Source organism: Podarcis filfolensis (assembly GCF_964270895.1).
Source record: "Podarcis filfolensis genome assembly, chromosome: 11".
In the NCBI taxonomy this organism is placed as follows: domain Eukaryota; kingdom Metazoa; phylum Chordata; class Lepidosauria; order Squamata; family Lacertidae; genus Podarcis; species Podarcis filfolensis.
This window is the reverse complement of record NC_139613.1, coordinates 20,333,121-20,357,040: the sequence shown is the minus strand read 5'-3', so window position 1 is coordinate 20,357,040 and position 23,920 is coordinate 20,333,121. Positions and strand designations below refer to the sequence as shown.

The 23,920-nt window shown below is 40.9% G+C and overlaps 1 protein-coding gene across 2 annotated transcripts in view; it reads left to right on the top strand.

Annotated features, from left to right (window-relative positions):
- The window catches only part of EMB (embigin), a 28,573-nt gene extending 21,270 nt beyond the window's left edge, over positions 1-7,303 (top strand). Inside the window, exons 6-10 of one of the 2 annotated variants that reach the window (XM_083576257.1) lie at positions 1,203-1,342; positions 2,432-2,714; positions 3,538-3,571; positions 4,608-4,680; positions 5,402-7,303. In XM_083576257.1, coding sequence (XP_083432383.1) covers positions 1,203-1,342; positions 2,432-2,714; positions 3,538-3,571; positions 4,608-4,662 — 512 coding nt within the window. In that variant the 3' untranslated portion in view covers positions 4,663-4,680; positions 5,402-7,303. Of the gene's footprint in view, positions 1-1,202; positions 1,343-2,431; positions 2,715-3,534; positions 3,572-4,607; positions 4,681-5,401 lie in introns of both variants that reach the window. The other variant, XM_083576258.1, reaches the window with a different exon arrangement.
- Positions 7,304-23,920: the final 16,617 nt, after the last annotated feature.

Below are 23,920 nucleotides of genomic sequence, written 5' to 3'. Positions count from 1 at the left end.
GCACTGTACTTGAAAAATAGCGCTTTGGGTGTGGGGAATTGTGGTGTGAAATTATGACAACCAAAATGGCTGGCATGCTGTCATGATAAAAAAATGGGAAGATGGCATCTGGGAAGATGGCGTCCCAGATTTTGGCTTTAAACTCTTGTAATGTATGCATTTTGTAGTCAAGACGGTGCTTTGATTTTAGTGAGTTTAAAATGTGGAGGATACATGCTCTGTGTATTTCATTTCTTATTTTAAAATCAGTGGAGGCAAACTTCTTTAAAAAAACAACAACCTTGAACATATCGGGAATGTAGATGCTGTTTTAAAGCATGGAATGGGAGCAGAGGAGGCAGAGACAGAAGAAAAGTTAATTGTGAGCCTCATAGTTGAAGTAATGCATATGGCTGTTGAAAGCTTTGTGCTGCCCCAGTAAGGCACCATTTCAAAACACAATGGGATGGCTGTGTCCATGTCATGTTCACTCTCCTCCCCACCCCACCCCCTTTTGCCTGACGCCTCCGCAGACCCAGTCGTCATCGCTTATTCTGAGCAGCGAAACAGTGCGTGCTATCTAAGAAGGAAAACTTTCATTAAAACAGAGCAGCATGACAAAAGAGATCACGCTCTGCTGACGAACATTAATCAGACTGAGAAGCAGTGATGCTAATCAGATACATTTGGTTTCGTGCTTTATATGCTGAGCTCTAATTTATCGGAGAGATTAAAGCAATATGTTTTAACAGCGCTCTGCTTCTCAGATGGCTGAACCCCTATTTGCGCAAAGAAAGGAAAAGCAGGAAGGACATTGAATGGATAGCTTGTATTTGGCTCTTTTGAGGCCGGTTATCTTTTCCTTGCTCGGGTTCATACTTCCATCTGAGAGAAATTAGCATGGTCTAGGATTGGCAGAGGCCCCTTGTGTAACAATAGCAAAGATAAGGAAGTAGCAGATCCTCCAAGTGTCCCTATTTTCCAGGGACAGTTCTGGATTTACAGAAGCCATCCCAGTTTCTGATTTGATCCCAGAATGTCCCGCTTTATTTTAGGACATCCCTATTTTCATCAGAGAAATGTTGGAGGGTATGGAGTTATTCCTATGTGTTGTAGATCCTTGGATGCATCCTTTCACAAGTGGTATTTTTAAACAAACAAACAAACAAAAACAAACAAACAGCTGTCTGAAGTATCACAAGTGTGTTTTGTTTTTTCCTTAGTGCCTGAACCGCATGGAAAATCTGAGCGCATAATCAGTTACGTAGGTGATTTTGTGGTCCTGGCGTGTTTGGTTGGCAGTGAAACCCACCAATATAACCCATCTTCCTGGGTTTGGTATACAAAGAATGGAAGTGAACAGGTGAAGTTCTGCTTGATAAAAGACAAACACATGTCATTCAGTACTTTTATAGAAAGCTCTCTTCAAATGCAGTTTAGAAATAGGATAAGCATTGGACACAGGGATACTCATGATGCAGAAAATACTTTCATAAAGCCGTATTATTTTGAGGATTCCATTTTCTTTTGAGCCTATGCCCTAGCTTAACTGAAAATGCCTATGGCTGCTTACCTTTTACTGTACAGAGCACTGAAAAGAATAAAATCTATGGTGGCCAATGTATGCATGAAAAGAGGGCCGACTAGGCATGGCAATTGTGATTAATCTTGAATTGTTTTGTAGACAGATGAAAGAGGATATTGGGAGGCATTTAATGAATAGGGAAATGAGTCAAAGTCTTAGTAAAGAAAGACACTGAAAAATGATTATACGTACTCACATGATATTGCATGATCTGAAGAGCGAAAAGATTTTGATTGGTTCAGGATAATGTCATTGGATTCCATCTATTAAGATTGCTGTGATCCTTTGATTGGTGAATAGAAATCATGTGATGCTGGTAATGGGAAACTGTTTATGCTGCCATTTTGTGGGACTGGTGGGCTGCCCTATATTTCAGTGCTGGGTCCTGGGGATAGGAAATTTCTGAGAACCCTGCCCTAAAGAACTTTGGGCATTGTAGGTTTATTGAGGTACCTTAACAGATTCCTACCACCAGTGCTTTTCTTCTAGGGGGAAAAAGGTGTTGGTACTGCAAACCCTTGAGTACCCCCAGAAAAAAGCACTGCCTACCACTTTTACTAGACTCTATAGTCCCCAAGGTTTAAGTTTGTGGACTAAGTAGTAGACTGTGTCCTGGGTAGAAGAACATTTGCCCAAGGAAAACATAAGCTTGCATTCAAACCCCTGGCCCAAACTATGCTGTCAATCAAGTACTTGTGAATTGCGGCATTTCCTTTTCCATTTCTGCTTTTCCATTGCATATTTAGTTTCCCTGTTAGGAGAGTATTCCATTACCATATTTAAATTCCTGCATTCTGAACTTCTAGTGCTAACATGAGTCCATTTTGTGTCACCCTGCTAACGCTTGTGAACTTGTTTTTGTACCAGGTGGCTATTAATACTACTCTGATGCCAGAAAAGTACACCATTACCCAAGAGCATGCCAACATGACAAAACTGAAGATCATGGGTCTCTCTGAGGAAGATACTGGGGATTACTCGTGTGAAGCTGTGTTTCCTCTAGGCGCAAGAAAAGGCGAAGTGTCTCTCAAAGTTCTCACCTATATGACACCCCTCAAGCCATTTCTTGCAATAGCCGCTGAAGTTGTCCTTTTTGTTGCTGTTATTTTTGCCTATGAAGCGTGCACCAAAAAGAAAGAATTTCAAGTTGGTAAGATATAGGAGGAGCACACTTTTGCCACACACGCCTACACTACACAAATTGGATTTCCAGGGTTCGCTATAATTCTTCGGTAAAACCCAATATACCCCAACGTGGTGCCAGATGTTACTGGACTACAGCTTCCATCATCGCTGATAATAGGCCATGCTGACTGGAGATAATGGGACTTGTAGTATAAAACCTCTGGAAGACACCACATTAGGAAAGGCTGCATTACCAGTAATCTGCAATGTAAGATGATCTGAAAAGAGACCGCAGGTTAGCCAAGCTTGCACTAGAGAAAGAAATGACATAAATCAAATTGGATGGTATTTTCTAGTGCTTAGAGGACATAGGAGCCAAGGTCCTTTCACTCGTCCCCTCTCCCATTTGCTGGGCATTGCCATTCAAATAGTGTGTGAGTGTCATGTCATGTGATCGATTATGTGGAGCAGGGCTTACATACTCTCTCAATATTTTATTCAGGTGGGGACCCCTATTAGAGGACATGTTTTCCCACTTTAGATAAGTCACGGCATTATGTAGGCAAATATTATCTTCCTCTATTTGTAGGATTCGCCTTGTGCATATCTGGGCATTTTCCAAAGTGGACAAAATAATTAGCATTTGGTAATTGCTGAATGATCAGTAAGTTTTGCTCTGCCTCAGCTGTGGCTGTGACTCCCAGTATGTTTACATTGTGCCAGTGAGAACCACTTAGACCTTAATGCGCTGGCCTGCTGATTTAACCTAGCACACCTGTTCTTATGCTCCTGTTAATGCAACGATGGATATGTGAAATAATCACTGGATTTTCTTTGTCTCACAGAAGAAGTTGAAAAAGAATTTGAACAGACGGAGACCCTGTAAGTAGCAATTTTATTCTGCATTTTTATATGAATGCTTAAATAGTGTGTGGTGAAAATTTAAGCAGCCTTGGCTATTGAGCTCGGTAGGTGTTGGATTGCACCCATTAATAGTGGCATTTTCAAGAAGAGAAAAGTTCTGTTCTTAATTGATGCCAGTTTGTAATTAAATGTAGGAATTCCAAATTATTTAGTCCACCCCACCCCACCATGACAGTCACTCTCAAATTTCCATGCAAAAAGTCTGTACATAAGAAGGGCTCTCCTGGATCATGCCAAAGGTCTGCTCTCATAGTTGTCTCTAGATGTCCATAGGAAGCCCACAAAGCAGAACTTAAGTGCAGCAGAATTCTCCCCACCTGTAATTCTCAACAACCAACATTCAAAGGCAGAGTGCCTGCAACAGTGGAGACAGAACATAGGAAGGTGACTTATATCTGCTCAGATTATTTGTTCATCTAGTGGCTTCCCAGAGTCTCCAGTACAGCATACCATCATTTCCTAGCTGGTATTTTTAGTTGGAGATACCAGGGGAAGATACCTACATTGGGTGTGTTTCCTCCTAGATGGTACTATAACTCCCATCAGTACTAGCAAGCATAGCCAATGGCCAAGGAGGATAGAAGTTGTAGCTTGGCAACCTCTGGAAGGCCAGAGGTTCCCTACATGCTACTAAGCTAGTCTTTTTTTCCTGACAAGAACTTCTTCATACAACACAATTGGTATATAGAATTGACTGCAAGTTCATGCTCCCTAATAGATGTGTTTCGAAAAACTAATGAACAAATAGAGAGGGGAAGAGGAAAACAAATATGGGAGCTGTACATTCACTGGCTAATGGGTGGAACCAGGTTGGTCTTCCCCTTGTTATGGTATTCTTCCTGGGAAGTGCTCTTCTCTGGTAGGTAGTGAAGGTTACCCACGTGAAAGGTGACAACAGAAAAGTCTATCCCGAGAAAAGGGCAGCTCGAAACATAGGTAGAACAATGATTCATGATGTTTACAGGCTTACATTAATGTCACTTCTTTTGTACAGGAAAACGGAAGACAGCAATGGTGTGGAAAATAGTACCAGGCAAAGAAAGGTTTAAGTTCTTTGTGGAAGGACGGTAAGTTCAAAGTCCACTTCAAAGCTTTGGGGACTATCACGAATTTGAGTAATAAGTACTGCTGTCTTGTTTCAGGGCAGCCTTGCAATTCCCAAATGCACAACTTCGCCCACCTTCACCGAAATGAGTAGAAAATGCTTTCAAAGAAGGGGAGGGAAAGGATTGATACTATATTATTGCAAAAGATGGTTTACAGTATGTCCTAGAAACGGGAAGTTTTAAGAGAAGTCACCATGAGGCTCAGGTAGCTACCAAAGAAATGAATGGGGGCTGTGCAAGAGCACTGCTGCTGTGGGGCTGGTGAATTGTCCCCTTACTGGAGGCCTACACAGCTTCAGACCTATCAAACTGACACAGTTCACCAGCCATGCATTGTGGCCAACCAAAGTTCTATAATGCTTCTGGCTCTGGCGCTTGCTTAAGACTGCAGGAACAAGGGGTGTAGATGGTGATAGACCACTCATCTTAGTGTATCACACCAAAATTCTGGGCAGGAATACCATGACTGCATAATCTTGGCTGGCGATACTACAGATTTAAAAAGTGATGAGCATTAACCAGTATTTAAATTTGTATGCTGTCCTTCACCTGTAGATTTCAGAGTGGTAAAAATACAAGATAACAGCACAAAATACAGAATAATATAATAATTAATAACATAACCCCATCTTAGATCATTTGGTACTTCTATATATAGTTATATGTGTTCTGTTCTGTTTAGATGAAAGAAACCTATTGGAAATCTGACACACTGGAAAACTTCAGGAAGATGCAGACAATGGAATCATAACTACTTGGCTTCTGATTATGGTCTTTCTAGATACTGTATATGTAAAAATAGTGCTTTAAAATGCCTTTTTTAGTAATGAATGTATGAAATGATGCTGATGTCATACAAGTACAGTCTGAACCCATGTTGCTGTATGCAGTTATAATCAGTTTTACCAGTTTGGGCCTCTTGGCTACAGTAACCTGACCTTAACTTTCAGCTGTGAGTCTTAAGTATATATGAGATGCTTTTTTGTATATGAGGCTCAGCACTCACTGTAGAAGTTACTGAAGGCTTCAACTGATTGTTGTGTTAGGAAAGCAGTGCAGCAACAGACCTAATCCATACCAGCCATGAAGAAAAGATATAGCAGGTATACTGTTTGTATTTAGAATTCTACTGATAGTATGTTATCTCTTCACCCCCTTTAACCCAGAGCAGGTTTGCACAAATTGTGTCAAGATGGCAACATTTTAGCCGCTCAGAAAATTTTGTGTAGACCCAAATGCTGCTCTTAGAATCTCAAGAATCGCCCTTTTCTTCTTAGAGAAAAAATGCTTGGAGAAATCATTTTATATGTTCAGATAATAATTGAAGGGCTTGGAAACTAGACATCAAATAACAGCCCCTGCCTTTAGATTTTTTTAGTTGTGATATTTTAACCAATAGTATTGTTTTCAAATATTTTCATGTAGTAATTCCAGGGTCCTGAGTTCGTCTGTCTGGCAATAGAGGTATGCTTTACATAAGTGCTAGACAGCCAAGGCAATAAGTTCTGGTAATTATGGTTATGTTACTGATTTATGACCTCACCAAAGAATTGTAAAATTACCATAAATCTCTGTATTAAGAAAAACAAAAGAACCGAGACATTTCTAAAATATTTTTTTAAGGCAATTATCTCCCTTTTCTTGGATGTGTAGCTACATATTTCTGAATCCTGAAATTAATCTTTTAACCTGTTGCACAAATGCCCACTCTGAAAATTGGGCTAATACTGGTTACATTTTGTCTGTCTTTTGATGTTCCCAATGATTTTGTAGTAAGAAAATTATCACTAAACCTGAACAAGTAAGGTTATCAGCCTCCATCAAATCTTCAGGGTGTTCAAACTCACATGGACACTGAAACAATCAAGCCATAGTTGAGATTTCTTAAGTGACAACAGCATCCTTCACCTGAGTACCAGAATTAGGACTGTGTAGAGCCTGCCCCCTTCAGCATTAGGCATGCTTCTGACTCCACTGCCAGACTCCACCATCCAGTTTGCATGGATTGCCTTTCTTGAAGGAGGCTATGCATAAGGAGCAGAGGCATTCTTGATGTAGACCCTTTGCCAATGATGGACACCTGCAGGTGGGACCACCAACATGGCCCTGAGCCCAGTAGCTGTGTCATCGCTGTACATTCAAACAATCCAGAACCTTCCATCATGTTGCCCAGTGTAGTATAATTGTTCCAGGCTTGTCAGAAATCTGTGTATATATTGAGCATTATGTGAAGGGAAATAAGAGGCTGATTATCTAAACCTGTACAATTGCAATATGTGTGCAACTTCATTTCTTCAAGCTCCTTCAGAGGTTAAGTCAGGGGACAGTGTTTTCTCTTTCTGTATTCTGTAGGTATAATGTGAATGGAACTTTTATTTCATTAAGGACCAAAGTGGAAGCAGGCAATATTATAAAGGATTCATAAATGTCTTTAAAGTCTACCTTTACTACAAAATGTAAAGTCACTGGTTTTGATGAGCATTAAGGAGCAAAATGGGTAATGGTCTCTGGAGAGTTCCAGGATATTTATTTGATGCCTTAAAACTCATGATACAAGGATTATTAAAGACCTGTGATTTCTGTACATCTCTGTGGGTATGTGTGTGTGAAAGAGAAATTATCTCATGCAGATATGCTGGAAACAAAAATATTTTGACAACAGAACAATATTTTTACACACAGTTCCGTTTATTGTTATATTCCATATCTATAATCCAGATTCATCCCTTCTCACTTGTACATATATGATTTAAACTAACATTCAAAGGAGGGTTGCCAAATCATAAATGTAGAGAAGAAAACTTTAAGAAACGGTAGGCTCCCCTCCCCCCCACAGGCTTTTGCACCGAATGAAGTCTTCTCTCAAGTTCAAACCTTAACAACCTTGCAGCTGGTTCAGTTCCACAGTTTATGATCTCATCTCTTCTAGCACACGCCTGTACTTCAGTCCAAATAAAGCTCTAAATAACAGGAGAACCTCTGCTGCTTAATGGCGACATTGGAGGGTTTTCAGAAGGCAAAGTGCTTTTGCACTCAGCCCCTCCGTGCCTCCCGCATTCCATGCTGGAGCAGGAGCCAGGTACCTAGACGAACTGCGAGTGAAGGCCGCCCCCCCCCCCGTGAGGAATTTGCAAGGATAATTGCCCTCAGTCATCCTTGTTTTTCCTTCGCCAATGATCTCCTGCTGTCATGGGAGCTGCCTCCATTAAGGAGAACTGGAACCGGAAGCCAAAGAACGGCACTTTTAGTGTAGAAGATTAAATTTTGTAATTGTATACTGACTTACTGAGTAGGCTCATTTAACTTGATGGGTTTACTTTTGGCTAGTCATGTACAAGGTTGCTCTGATAATTTCTTAATAAAATAAGTAAAACTCTTGTAAAAATGACGTTAACTCTTAAACTGTCAGAAATTCCACAAAACTCTGTAAAAACAATCCAGCAAGGGATTAGAAGTGCAATGAGTGCATGTGCAGAGTATGTGCAGGAAATGTACAAGGAAAGGTGGCAACATGCAGAGTGTCTCCCCTGATGCCCCCAGGCACCCTATACAGTGGCACCTTGTGTAATGTACCGTCCCCCTTATGAATGCTTCGGGTTACACGCTTCGCTAACCTGGAAGTAGATGCCCCTTGTTGCAAACTTTGCCCTTGGATGCAAGTGGAAGTTGAGCTCTGGCGGCATGGCAGCAGCGGGAGGCACCATTAGCGAAAACGCACCTCATGAGCAGTTTCCGGTTACGAACGGTCCTCCAGAACCAATTAAGTTCGTAACCAGAGGTACCATTGTATCTTATTCAGGTCCTGCCAGCGGAATCCCACAGAGGGACTCCTGCTAATGCATTGGGTCTCTCTCCCATCATCTTTCCCCCCTCTCCACCGCATGTGCCCCCTTGCATCCACCCAGTTGGTTCAGGGTAGGGGGGGGGTAAGAGGAATAATGGATGGGGGGGAGGAGAGGGCAGTTGGTTCTATCAGGCAAGCAACAATGTTTGTGCTGTTGGAGTGATCTGCGCAAAGCTGTGTTGAGTTCCTCCCATTGTAGCTAAGTTAAAGTATGTGTAATTTAAATAGTAAACACTTATACTTCCCCTGTCTACTACACCTGGCCATGTCTTCTGCTGGCTTTAGATTGTAAGCCCCTTGCTGTGTAGGTACTTGTAATACCCGTTTCTTGCAAAGGAACCATGTACATGAAGGAGAATGACTTACAGAGCTTCATCCATATGCCAGGGTTGATGTGCACCCAAAGCCTTGGTAGGAAATCCTTAAAGAAAACTTTGATATCTCTCTCTCTTTCCTCCCCAATCAACGCTGCCACAAAAGGCTACTTGAGCACATTGGCATCAAGAACAAACTTTTCTGGGTTTAATACATGTATAGGTTCCAAAAGACCCCACACCCCAGTTTCTTCTCTTTATCAAATTGATATAGATTCCAAATACAGTGGTACCTCAGGTTAAGAACTTAATTCATTCCAAAGGTCCATTCTTAACCTGAAACTGTCTTAACCTGAAGCACCACTTTAGCTAATGGGACCTCCTGCCGCCGCCGCGCTGCTGCCGCATGATTTCTGTTCTGATCCTGAAGCAAAGTTCTTAACCCGAGGTACTATTTCTCGGTTAGTGGAGTCTGTAACCTGAAGTGTATGTAATCCGAGGTACCACTGTAAAGTGAAATAATAGTTAAAACAATTGGCAAATGTTGGTGACATTTCAAATAAATTATGTAATCTAGCTATAAGTGGAGAAACATCATTTGATTTATATTCCCCATTCCATGGATCTTGAGAGAAGCTTTTATAGAAGCTGAACAGAGAACAACGAAGTAGAAATGGCTGTTTTGACCTTTGAGAGGAATCTGAAGTGTGAAAGAAAAAGCAAACAGGAAAAGAATAATATTTCATTTACAAGTCATGCTGGACAAGCAAGCAGCTGATTGTGTTGTCAGCAGGAGAAAATTGATATCCTCATCGGATGAAGTTTTTTTAAAAAAACAAACAAGGAAATGAGTTTAAGGATTTTGGGGTTAATCTACAGCAGTTTAAAACTTAAGTAAAAACACACTATACAACTGAAAAGGTGAACCAAACAGATGGATAGATCCCTAAACATCGATTGATACAAATGTCTTTGGTCAAAATTATTGTTGCTACAACCTCCTCTTCCTCTCTTAGGTTAACTATCTGAGGGGCAGTTATAATAGAAGAAAAAATCATCTTATTGGTTATGTTGACCAAAATGTATATAAGGATTTTAAAATCTATACCCCAATTTTCTGCCTGTATATGTTCACTTTGCCATTAATGGATGACAAAGTGAACAGAAGGACTCCCATGTTGTTAAATCTTGCTGCAGGTCTCACTGTATAAGATCTAATCCAAAAATGTGAAAGATAATCTATAATAAAGGATGAAATATAGAACTACAAAAGAAACCTTATTCTCCTGCAGATTTAGGAACTGGATTCTGAAGTGAAATCCTACCTTTTTACAACCTTGAGTTCCCTTTCTTTTTTCTTTGTTGGAAACTTTAGCTACTAGGAAAGGAATACCACTGGGCACTTTTCCAGATTGGCAGGTCTGGAGTTACATAAACCTCTGTTTTCCCTTGAGTGTGATAAAAGACAAAGAAACTGGACAAGCCTAATGAAATGACTACAACAAGTCTGCCAAGTGAAAGGCAGGAAACACTGTGAAATAGTGTTTGAATTTTTTAAAATAAAAACTGGCCATTGCAATTCACCATGGTTTTTCACATGGGGCTATTCATACATCTGCCTCCATCGGCATGCCATTGGCATCAACATGAAACCAATCTAAGGCCCCAGTTGTACTTTATAAAGCACTATTGTACAAACTGTTACGGCTTTCCAAAATTACTTCACAGTAAGGGCAATACCTGTTAGGAGAGCTTGCAGCTTGGGTGAGTGAGCTTGAAATGATCAATTACAATTTCTAGAGTTCAGAGGCTTTATTCATGCAAGAGCATAGAATCAGACTGGTTGGAAGGCACCTTGAGGGTCATTTAGTCCAACCCCCTTCAATGCAGCAATCTCAACTATATCATACTTGACAGATGGCCATGCAACCTCTGCTTAAAAACCTTCAGTGAAGGATAGCCCATCACCTGACACGGGAGTCTGTTTCACTATCTTGGCAGGAGCCATTTACAGGATGACTAGAGATGAAAGAGAAAATAGTAGACACCTTATCTCAACAAGTTGGGAGAGAACAACAAAATGGGCCAGGTTTTAGGGCTTCAGACAATGGCTACCAGCAAGAGCTGGCTAGGTTACTAGACAAACAGTGCCCTCATGTGGTTTAAAGTAACACACACATTAGCTGGAAGTTTGGGAGAAAGGACATTTATTTGTTTTTCTTCCCAATGGAACTATCCAGGATCGGGTGGAGTAGGGAGCTGTCCCAACCATGACCTTGAGCCATGTGGATCAGGTGGCAAATTGAGAAAGGGAGGGTTTTGCATTTCCATTTCTACAGACCCCAGTGCTGCCACCCCTCCCACTGCTATGGTTGCTCCTTCTTGCAATACTGCCACTGCTTCCCTCGCTCTATCCTATCCTGACCCTTTCCTCAAAACATGGTGCTGAGCCTGCCAGGGCTGCCACCATTAACAGCTGGAGTAAGAAGAGGTGAGGTGGTCTGCCTTCCTCACGTGGCACCATGTGTTGTGCTGGCCCTGAGACAAAGCCACTGATGTCACTGCTGCTGCAATCCAGGTAAGGGAGGCTGTGGTGGCAATGGGGTGGCACAACAGCAGCGGCAGGGTGTCCCTTTTTGCTACATGAATGTAGGAGCTATTCTAGAGTATTAAACCCCTGTATATTCTAATTCAGGAAGCTTGACATAAGAGAGGCTTTCAGGAACATTTTAACTGTAACTGTCAGGTTAGTGGAACAGAAAACAGGACAGGTTCAAAGAGTGAGAGAGCATCCTGCGATTACAAAGGTGATGTCAACAAGTTCCAGGTGGCTTTGTGGTTAAGACAAGTCAGCGAAAACAGGATGTAGTGCTGAAAACCTCCTGAAACAATCTGCTGTCATTTGGGACAAGGGTAATAATGTTACTAGCCAATGGTTTTGCCAGGTTTTGGCATAAAATTAATAATAATAATTTGTACAATACTGAGGGTATAAAAGGTAAAAAAAAGCACATGGAGATCTGGTTCCCAGCCACTTCTGAAACATCCAGCCATGGGAGTCATCCGTTCTACTTTGCTAGCAATCTTGTAAGTGCTTAATTCTATTTCCCTTGTAGGAAAGGCTGTGCAATGAATGTGTTTGGGCACTTTATTTACTAGCTAGAAAGAATACAATTAGCATTGAACCATCTGCGTGTTGATGGTTTATTACTGGTTCAGCTGATGTCTGCTAATCCTCCCAACCCATAGGTTTGGGGAATTGCTGTTTGTTTGTGAGCTGTGACACCTTTGGAGCTTTTGAATGTTCAATATTTTAAAGAGCATTCATAGGAAGAGAATTGCGTGCATTTATTTCCATTGATCGCAGCTAACAATTGTAAACCTGTCAGAATCAGGTAGTTGAATTAAGCCTCTACTGTTTATGTCTGGTACTGTATATTATGACGCAGGTATAGAGATTTCAAAATGCTGTGCAATTTCCTCATTTGACCAGAAGATGTCGGTCTCCTACCATGATTTGGAGTGCTCCCTCTTTCTCAGGCTTGAATGGTTTCCTTTTAAAAGAAAGGGAAGTAAGTATGTTTCTATATTTCATAAAATTTATACACTGCTTGATTGGTTGGTTGGTTGGTTTTTTGAAAAAGAAAAGCTCAAAGCAGTTTACAAAAAGATAAAAGGTTAAAATTATCAAGAAAATAATCAATTATTAAGAAAAATTAACAACAAATAATTTAAGAGTTTCAAAAAGCTAACGTAAGAAAAGACTAAGAACAGATTAAAACTCACACCAGCATTCTAAACATCTGGGTAGGCTTGTCTAAACAATACAGTGGTACCTCGGGTTACAGACGCTTCAGGTTACAGACTCCGCTAACCCAGAAATAGTACCTCAGGTTAAGAATTTTGCTTCAGGATGAGAACAGAAATTGCACAGCGGCGGCATAGGAGGTCCCTTTAGCTAAAGTGGTGCCTCAGGTTAAGAACAGTTTCAGGTTAAGAACAGACTTCCAGAACAAATTAAGTTCTTAACCTGAGGTACCACTGTAATGTAGCACCCTGCTTGTGGTTAACGCTTAGCTGGAATGAAATATTCAACGCAGCAATAGAGAAATTAAAATAATAATTTATTTGTCAGACAAATAAATGATAGACACAGTGGTATATGGTTACCAAAGCTCTGCCCATTCCAGCCCTGATGGCCAGCACTTATATTTCCTCAGCTCAGCCCCCTTGCTCCTCCTTTGGCTGCCTCTGTCCAATCAGCCTGGTTGAAATTCCTATTGGCTGTTTGCTAGAACCAATCATAAAAGATACACCCATTTCCTATTACCTTTTATGGGAGACAAAGAGCTATATTTCCTTCTATCCATAAATGGCAGACAAGTAGCCACATATCTTACATTTGCCTCGACAAGGCACCTTAATTACCAGATCACCTTTTACCCCTGTTGCCCCTGCATTCCAAAACAAATGGCTAAAACAAATGGCTCATGGTATTAAATTCTATCTAAACAGAGATCTTGGGTTCACATTCTCACACACCATCAATGAAATAAGAATCTAACATAAGAATCTAACATTTCTTACTTTCTAAATCCTTTGCATAATTACATTAAGCCAACAAATCTCATACATAACATAGATAGCTTTTTAGAAGAAAAGGCCTTTGCAAAGTAAAAAGGAACTCAGTAAAAACAGCTTCAAAAGAAGCCTCTTCATTTTACACCCCCTTTCCCAGCCAGCTGCTTTTCCCATTAGCTCTTCCCAAAATTTATTGCCCTTTAACTCTCTCAGTATACCTTAAACCTTAGGAAAATATGGCTAGAGTCTGATGGGAGGCACATGGTATTATTTTCTGTTAAACAATAAATCTTACTATTTACCAACTCTTAATTAGTGTTTTTGCAGCTTGATTGTATTCTGTAATATGTAGGGTCAGTGTAACATTTGCTCCCAGCCTGTATTTACAACTTTGAGAAACTTGTCTCCTGCTACTGCTATAAATCAGGGGGGCCCTTGTTCAGGAGAGCAGGAAAATAAACAACTGCCAGAGTACTTAGCCAGCTGGTTTCTGCCTGGCATGAAACATACAAACATTTGCAAATATATCTTTAAGCTCATTTTAAAATACAGGCCTTGATCAGATGCCTCAGTAATATTTGGAGAAAAGAGTACAGTGAAAACAGCTGCCTGATATCAACAGGCAGGGAATGCTGCCACACTAAAAAAAATCAAGAAGTGTCAAAAATAGACAACTGCAATGAATGTCTATAAATATTATAACCAGAGGTGAACATGCATGCTGGCTGGATTTTTAATTAAAAATAAATAAATCAGGCTTTTAAGTCACTTCAATTGAGTTGGTCTGTAAATAAATGACTCTGTGTGTTCTCATTCATGTCTGTGTCATATCCAAAAGTGGAATGGGCAAAGTGGAGGATTACTCAAATGGGATCCTCCTTAATGAGAGTCCTGGTTGCACTCGGGCCCGCGGGGTGGGTTGTTGCTAGGTGTGGCCCAAGCCTTAACCGTAAGGCCCTGGGATCACGCAAGGCTGTTTTGGCCAATCAGGGCGAGTGGCGTGATTCCCGGGGCCTATAGAATCTGGGGGTCGTGGATCTCGTCTAAAGTCTGCTTGAGGACCATGCCAGGACCACAGGAACCCCAGGGTAAGCTTCAGTTGATCTTCATCGATGTTGCTCCCTCGTTTGGTGTTTACCCTTTCAGACTACCAGCCAGAGAGGCAGGAGTCAGTTATAGTCTGTTGCCAATGCCAATACCGCTCACTTTGCTGTAATTAATAAAGTTGTGGCCTAAATTTTGCCCAGTAACTTAAACAAAAATTATGTGGCAGTGTGAAGGTATTTAGAGGGGAAGGGCTTGGGGTCTCAAAGCGCAAATGAATTGACTTTTTTGGGTGTTTGCTCTCCTAAGGGTGAAGCCTTACTGCCTTACCAGTGTTGTTGATTTGTGATCCTGGGAGAAGGATACTGGATGTAGTGGAAGCAATGGACTCTACATGCTAGGCGGCAGCTAACCCTTCTCTTTTGGGTTTTGTTGATTTGTTTTTAAGGCACAGAAATAGGGGCATCATTGAATCAGGATGCATTGAAAATAAGCTACTAGCATGGCCCCCTCTCACTGCCTACGGGGGGAATTTTGTTTTATTATTTCAGCATGACTTTATTCTGATTTTATAGTTCTACCTGGTTTTTAACTTTTGTGTTGACTTACTTGTACACTGCTTAGAGGTGACTGTGATTAAGCGGCATATAAATTGCCAAAAGAAATATAATGAATATATCCCCAAAACAGTGAAGAAGTATGTGACACAAAGGCAGCGAGGGATATAGTTTGGGGAGAAAAGGAGTGGTATGGGGAGAATCCCAATGGCCAGGAACAGAAGTCTTGAACTTCCCCACCCTTGTCCTAGGCAAAGATCACAGCAGATTAGGTTGGGATCAACTGCAACTTAACTTTCTTTTTTTTTTTTTTCTTATGAAATATCTACGGCTGTATATTTATTTGTTTGTTTGTTTTTTTGTTTAACGAATGCATTTAAAAATCTATTTTTTTTTTTAATACATATTTATTAAAGTTTTGCAAAACAAAGAATTCATCATTTCAAAATGTATCATTTCCATACATAAAGCTCAAGAAAAACAACAATATGTGACAGAAAAAAGAAAAAAGTGAAAGAAGAAAAATAGAAAAACAGAAAAAAGAAAAACACTCTTTCTTAATTTTGTAAAGTTCCATGCCCCTCTGTCTTGACCTCCTCACATCCCCCTTTTTTGTGTTCCACTTTACACCAATCAGATTCAGCAAATTCAAAACCTTGTTTCAACTATACTTAATGTTATATTCTAATTATTATGTCCCCATTTTCCATTATTTTAATCCATACCTCATCTTATAAAATATGACATAATATTGTTCTGTTCATAACCCCTTATCCTTTTTTTTCTTAGATTCTTCTTTTCACACATCTTTGACCAAAGTCACACAAACCCTGTTACTTTTACTTCCCACATCCTATTGACACTCAAAGATTTTACAGTATTTTTGTAGATAGTCCTTAAACTTTTTCCAGTCCTGTTCCATCGATTCTTCTCCCTGGTCACGGATTCTGCCAGTCATTTCAGCCATCTCCATGTAGTCTATCACTTGCGTCTGCCATTCCTCCACGGTGGGTAGATCCTGTGTCTTCCAATATTTAGCTAAAAGTATTCTTGCTGCTGTTGTTGCATACATAAAGAATGTTCTATCTTTCTTTGGCACCCATTGGCCAACTATGCCCAAGAGAAAGGCCTCTGGTTTCTTGGGGAAGGTACTTTTAAGTACTTTCTTAAGTTCATTATATATCATTTCCCAGTAAGCCTTAACTCTTGGGCAAGTCCACCAGAGGTGAAAGAATGTTCCCTCAGCTTCTTTACATTTCCAACATTTATTGTCAGGCAGGTGATAGATTTTAGCAAGCTTGACTGGGGTCATGTACCACCTGTAAATCATTTTCATAATGTTCTCCTTTAAGGCAATACATGCCGTGAATTTCATACCGGTGGTCCACAACTGCTCCCAATCAGCAAACATAATATTATGACCTAGATCCTGCGCCCATTTGATCATTGCTGATTTGACCGTTTCATCCTGCGTGTTCCATTTCAACAGCAAGTTATACATCTTTGACAAAATCTTAGTTTTTGGTTCTAACAGTTCTGTTTCCAGTTTCGATTTATCCACCTGGAAGCCAATTTTTCTATCCAAATTATAGGCCTCTCTTATTTGATAGTAATGAAGCCAATCTCGCACTTTGTCTTTTAATTTTTCAAAACTCTGCAGTTTCAATCTGTCACCTTCTTGTTCCAAAATTTCCCAATATTTTGGCCATTTAGCCTCCATATTGAGCTTTTTCTGAGCCTTAGCTTCCATAGGTGACAACCACCTTGGGGTTTTACTTTCCAGCAGGTCTTTATATCTTATCCAGACATTAAACAAAGATTTTCTGACAATATGGTTTTTGAATGCCTTATGAGCTTTAACCTTGTCGTACCAAAGATATGCATGCCACCCAAAAACATTATTAAAACCTTCCAAATCCAAAATGTCTGTATTTTCAAGAAGCAGCCAGTCTTTCAGCCAGCAGAATGCTGCTGATTCATAGTACAATTTAAGGTCTGGCAGGGCAAATCCACCTCTTTCTTTTGCATCAGTTAAAATTTTAAACTTAATTCTAGGTTTCTTGCCCTGCCAGACAAATCTAGAGATGTCTCTCTGCCACTTCTTGAAACAATCCATCTTGTCCAAAATTTGCAAGGATTGAAATAAAAATAGCATTTTAGGCAATACATTCATTTTTATAGCTGCAATTCGACCCAACAAGGAAAGCTTCAAGTTAGACCAGATTTCTAAGTCTTTTTTAACTTCTGCCCAACATTTCTCATAGTTCTCTTTAAATAAGTTCAAATTTTTCGCCGTCATATTAATCCCTAGGTATTTCACTTTCTTAACCACCGTTAAACCTGTTTCATTCTGAAACCTATCCTTTTCCATTGGAGTTAAATTCTTCTCTAATACTTTAGTTTTTACCCTGTTTAGTCTAAATCCCGCCACATGACCAAATTCTTTAATCAATTCCAAAGCTCTTTTCATACTGGATTCCGGCTCCTGTAAAGTTAAAACCAAATCATCTGCAAAGGCTTTCAATTTATATTGTTTGGCTCCGACCTGAATGCCTTTTACAAATCGGTCCCCTCTTATCATGTTTAGCAGCACCTCCAGGACCGAGATAAATAATAGTGGAGAGATAGGGCAGCCCTGACGTGTTCCTTTTTCTATCTTAAAATCTTCAGTCACCACATTGTTTACAATCAATTTCGCTTTTTGTTCTGAATATATTGCTCCTATACCATTTTCGAACCCCTGACCCACTCCCATCCCTTTCAAATTTTTCTTCATAAAACTCCAAGAGATATTATCAAAGGCTTTCTCCGCATCAATAAAAACTAAAACAGCTTTCGTGTTGATATTCCTTTGCAACAACTCCAGAATGTCAATTATATTCCTTGTATTATCAGACAAGTGTCTGCCTGGGAGAAAGCCTGCCTGGTCCTTATGTATTACTTCCATTAATACTTTTTTAAGTCTGCTAGCTAAAATGTCTGCAAAGATTTTGTAATCCACATTCAAAAGGGAGATGGGACGGTAGTTCTTTAGTTGTGTCTTTTCAGCTTCTGTCTTGGGTATCAATGTGATGTATGCTTCTTTCCACGATTCAGGCGCCTTTTTCCCTTCCAAAATCTCATTACACACCTCCTTTAATGGTTGAATTAAGAGATCTTTCAGAGTTCTGTAATATTTGGAGGTTAGTCCGTCCGGTCCTGGAGATTTGCCCAGTTGCATGTTCTGAATGGCACCTTCAATTTCTTGTTCTGTAATTTGCTGGTTCAATACTAATTTATTTTCTGAAGATATTCTTTGTAATCCATTGGTTCTTAAAAATTGGTCTATCTCAGTTTCTTTCTGCGGCCCTTGCGTATAAAGTTGTTTAAAATATCTCTGAAAGCACCTTCTAATCTCCTCGGGGTTCTGTATGTTTTTTCCGTTGATCTCAAGATTTGTGATCGTATTTAACTTCTGTCTTTTTTTCAGTTGCCACGCCAATAGTTTCCCACATTTATTAGCTGACTCAAAAGTCTTTTGTCTCATTTGTTTAATTTTCCACTCTATTTCTTCATTAATCAATTTCATATATTGCACCTGATATAACTTAATCTCTCTTAGAATCTCTTTTGAGTTTGGTTTAACTCTTAACTTCTTCTCCCCTTGTTTTATTTTTTCCAAAATTTTCATTTTCTTCTCATTTTGAGATCTCTTTTTTATTGCATTCTGTTGAATCAAGAACCCTCTCATGACCGCTTTGCTTGCGTCCCAAACCGTTCTTTTTTCAACCGTAGTTCTCATATTAATTTCAAAATAGTCTTTCAGAGTCTTTTGGGCCTTCCTTACGATATCTTGGTTTCTTAGTAAGGTGTCATTCATCCTCCATCTGAAGGAACCGGTAGGTGTTAGTTTCATTTCCATCTTTACCGCATTATGGTCGGAGCAGGTTTTTGGGCAGATTTCCACCTTTTTTATTTTAGGTGCCAGGCCTCTAGTTGTCCAAATTTGGTCGATCCTTGTCCATGTCATTTTGGCTTCAGAAAAGAATGTTCCCTCTCTACCTAGGGGATTTTTGGTCCTCCAAATATCAATCAAATCCATATTGTCAGTCAGTTCAAAAAAGGTTTTTGGTAGTCTGCCCTCTTTCGTTATGGTCTGTCTTTGTGCTTTATCCATGTTCGTGGACACCACTCCATTCATGTCTCCCATCATAATAATATTGTTATAGTCAATAAAGTCCATCAACGTCTCATGCAATTTCTTGTAAAACTCTGATTTCCCCTCATTTGGCGCATAAATTCCTAAGATCAGAAATTTCTCTCCTTGTGTTTGGATTTCTATTGCCAAAATTCTTCCTTGTTCATCTTTAAAAAGAAGCTTTGGTGATAGGCTTTCTTTTGCATAAATTGCCACACCTCTCTTTTTAACCTTGTCTGATGAGATAAATTCTTGGCCTAATTTTTTATTAATTAACACTTTTCTGTGCAGCCTAATCACATGTGTTTCCTGCGAGCAAATTATGTCCAATTGTTCCTTTTTTAATAAATGAAAAACCTTCTTCCTCTTTTCCGGGGAGTTTAGACCGTTGGTATTCCAACTTAGTAGTTGCAGAGACATGTTGAGATGGTGTTATTTTCCTCCTGTTGCTCCCGGAAGTGGCGTGTCTTTAGGATCTTTCAATTCCCCAGGTGCAGGTATTAGACTTGATGATCCCGATCCTGGATCGCTTGGCTCTTCAATCCCTTTCTGAAGGTCTTCTCCGTAGTCGTTCAAAAATTTGTCTTTATCTTCCACCGATTTGATTTTAACTTTTTTCCCTCTGAAGGTAAAGGAAATCCCTTGGGGGAATTCCCATCTGAAGATAATCCTGTTGCTTCTCAGAAGTCGCACCAGATCACCGTAATTCACTCTGAGCTCCAACAAATGCTTAGGAATATCCTTATAAATTTCCAACCTTGATTCTTGGATCTCTAATGGCGTCTTGAAGTGCGCACTCAGGATTTTGTCTCTTTCCTCCCTCGTTCTGAGGGAGATTAGACAGTCTCTCGACTTAATCTTCCTCCCTCCCTTTCCCAATCTGAATGCGCTCACAATTTTAAAGTCCTTTTCTTCTTCGAAGGGCCAAGATTGTGTAAATTCCTTCGTGAGGTACTCAGTTAGATTTTCATTGTCAATTTCCGGTACAGATCTGATCCTTAAATTGTTTTCCTTATTTTTCAGTTCGATCATAGACAGCAGTGCCTGGTGTTCTCCTATCTGTTTGCGCATAGGTTTAATTTCTCCCTGAACTTCTTCAACTTTCTGCTTTGCCTCTTCAGCAATTTTACGGTTTGCGGTAGTGTCTTCCACCAACTTTCCAATAGTTTGTGCATTTAAGTTTACTTGTTGAGTCAAGTTATTAATGCTTGCGGTGTTTTGGTCTATCTTATCTGTCTGGTCAGAGACTTGTTTACTTAAACCTTCCAACTTTTCAAATATTTTATTTAACACTGAAGTAAAGTCCCCACCTGAGGCCATTCCTTCCGGCCTAGGTTGTTCTATATCTTCCACTTGTGCCACAGGGATTGTGGGGACAGAGGATCTGCGCAGCTGGGAAGTTAAAGTAGTTTGCAGTGTTTTGGCTTTGGCTGATCTTGTCCTTCCGCTCATAACCCTTCTTATCTATGCGTCAAGGTCGGTCTCACAGTCTGTCTTTCTCATGGAAATCCCCAAATCAACAGATGGAAAATTCCCCCAGTAGGTTGCCAAACCAAATTATTCCACTAGAGGGATACTGTAGTCAGGAAAGCTCAGAAATGTCGCAGTTCATAAAAGTTAAAAGTTCCCTCTAGACGTTAAACAATATCCAATTTATAAAAGACCTTCAGACTCCTCTTAAATTCCTTAAATTTCCACAGAGTTACTCTTTGGCAAAGATGAATTGTCTCAGCAAAGTGCGAGATATAAAGTAACAGTTCCAAAGTAGCCTTCAAATTCCAAACCCTGGCAGCTCAGTAGCCAGGGATTCAACGTTCTACGGTCCCGAAGTTCAAAGGAATCGGCTGGAAAAAGCTGATTTTTTCACCCCTCCTCCCCTCAATAAAATTGAGAGGGAGTCTTCAAAGCTTGATGTGAGAGTTTGCAGCTTATTTATCCCAAAGTCTGGGGCTTGGGTTTTTAAAGAGTCTTTGCTTTGTTCTTGAAACAAAACCCGGGAGACGGACTTCCTGGTTGCGTCTCCCGCTTGTGTGCCAAATTCTTAAATTTATCTTCATAAATCAAATAAAGTCCCCCACTTACGGGTTGAAGTTTGTAGCCGAATAGTCCCAGGAAAAGGGTCAGCGCTCACCAGCAGCAGCTTAGCGGCATCACTCCGCAGAAAGAGCGATCGACTCACAACGCCGCGCCACCCCCGACACGATCCGGAGCTCCTTACGGGGTCCCTTCACGTAGCGGAGGAGCGCTACAGGCGCCCGCCGAGTCCCACGACCACAGGCTATCCCCACCTGTGGGTTTCTAGCAGGGGTCTCCGCTTTGCCGTAGCGGACGACCCGTTTCTGCGGAGCTTCCCCTTCACGAGTGGAAGGAGACCGCCATTACCGTTCGCGCCGCCCCCAGAAGTCCCCTGCAACTTAACTTTCAGCCTTGGTTAAAAATAGCAGCAAACATTTTCAGGGAGCACCCAAAATCTCTTGTTGCTCCACCAAGTCACCCCTGCTCCCAAGTGATTGTGCTAGCTATAGCCTTGATCGACTAAGCACTGCAGCCTTGTTATTCACATATTACTGCTAATTAGTGTTTTAGGCTGATGGAGGTGGCGGGGATTTTCCTTTACAAAAAAAATAGATGGGCATTTTCTCTCTGAAAACTAATTCAGATTTCTGTAGACATCACACCAGGCATTTAGCATATATATAATGGGACACGGGTGGCACTGTGGGTTAAACCACAGAGCCTAGGACTTGCTGATCAGAAGGTCGGTGGTTCGAATCCCCGCGACCGGGCGAGCTCCCATTGCTCGGTCCCTGCTCCTGCCAACCTAGCAGTTTGAAAGCACGACAAAGTGCAAGGAGATAAATAGGTACCACTCCTGCGGAAAGGTAAACGGCGTTTTTGTGTGCTGCTCTGGTTCGCCAGAAGCGGCTTAGTCATCCTGGCCACATGACCAGACAAACGCCAGCTCCCTCGGCCAATAAAGCGAGATGAGCGCCGCAACCCCAGAGTCAGTCACGACTGGACCTAATGTTCAGGGGTCCCTTTACCTTTTAAAGGGTTTTCAACCAGCACTGAAGAGAACCTAGTTCTTTTGAGTTTAAAAGATGCTGACTGTTTTAGAGGGCAAAAATTTGGTTGCAAAAATGAAAACTTTTCTGTTATCTTTTTTAAAAAATCAAATCCTGCTTTGTCTTTGTTGAGTGTCTATGATCAACCTTTGCACAGTCGTTTTCAATAGTCTAGCCACAGATTTATGAAGTATACACTGCACACACAAACATTCTCCGTAAACTTATAAGACTTTTCTTCTGTCTGATGGCAAGCGACCCACAACAGGCCTTTGTCATTTTCGAGTGAGCCATTAATTTTAGCTGACAGACCTGAAGGCAGGATAGGAATTTATGCTCATCCTGTAAGCCACCTCTTTCAGCTGACTTAACTAAAGAAATCACTTTAATTTCTGCTGTCTTATCCCATTTGCCCAGAAGCTCTGAACAATGTCCCTTTGCAAAGCAGCCTAGAATCTTGCATGCAAATGTTTTGGATGGCTCTTCTGTGTCTACCCACCCTGATAAGCCAATTAATATTTTGTCACTCTCACTGGCAATTACAGGAGGGTGATTTATTGAAAGGAATCTGGAGTTACTTGCCTGCTTAGATCATCTTCATTGACTTTGGGTCATTGTTTGGTTCCCGAGGAAAAAGAATTTGGACGATGATTAAAGGCCTTCTGGTGACCTTATCATGGTACATACCACTTTCATTGATTATAATGAGCTCCGGTGACTTATACCTCAAAAGGCCTCTGCTGCGTATCATAATGTTGATTCAAAAGTGTTATTAGAAGGATTGCATGAGACATCTGTATCCCCTATTCCTATTAGTGTTTGGTGACTGGATTACAAGGGTGAGAGAGTAAGCAAGTTCTCTCCTTACCCCCACTGACAGAAAGTAGTATCTGAGCTGGCCAGACATCACATTCATCTGTACTTGGGATGCCCTTGAACACTGAACGATGGTTCAGTGCAGGGCCGGCCCAAGGCATTTTGCTGCCTGAGGTGAACCAGAAAATGATGTCCCTCTGTTGGGAGTCATGGGAATTGTAGTTTGTGCTTGGATAGGGAATATCATTCTTAGGGACCAAATGCAGTCTCCAGGCCTCTCAGCCAAGGCTCTGCACTTCTGCCTTGCACCCTCTTTGAGTATGTTTGAAGGACTGAAATGTGCCTTTGAATGGAAAAGAGGTACTATGGTGGTGGGAGAGGGCTCATCTCACTCCTCTTCTTCACCACCCCACAAACAAGACTCCTCTTTCCGACAGAGCTCTCTGTCACCTTTGCACCATGGCTGGAGACTGAAGCTGCTCTCTTGCAAAGCTGGGAGCCTGCCTATCAGAAGGCAGATGCACGCACAGTGTGGTACCTGAACAGGACTCTTGTGTGTTTGTGGTTTAATAGAGGCAAGGAAAGGAAGATGCCATGAAATGGGGAGAAGAAATGGTGTGGTGAAGCAAGGGGTGTGTGTATGAAATGGAACACGAAAGTGGGGGTGGAGAAGAAAAGCATGTGGTGAAACAAGGGCGGCGTTTTCCTTCTCTGTTTCATCCAAGGTCATTTTTCACCAAACCAGGCCCACCTGCTCCACACTTGACATCATATGCCACATCAAGTGTGGGGCTGGCAGAGAA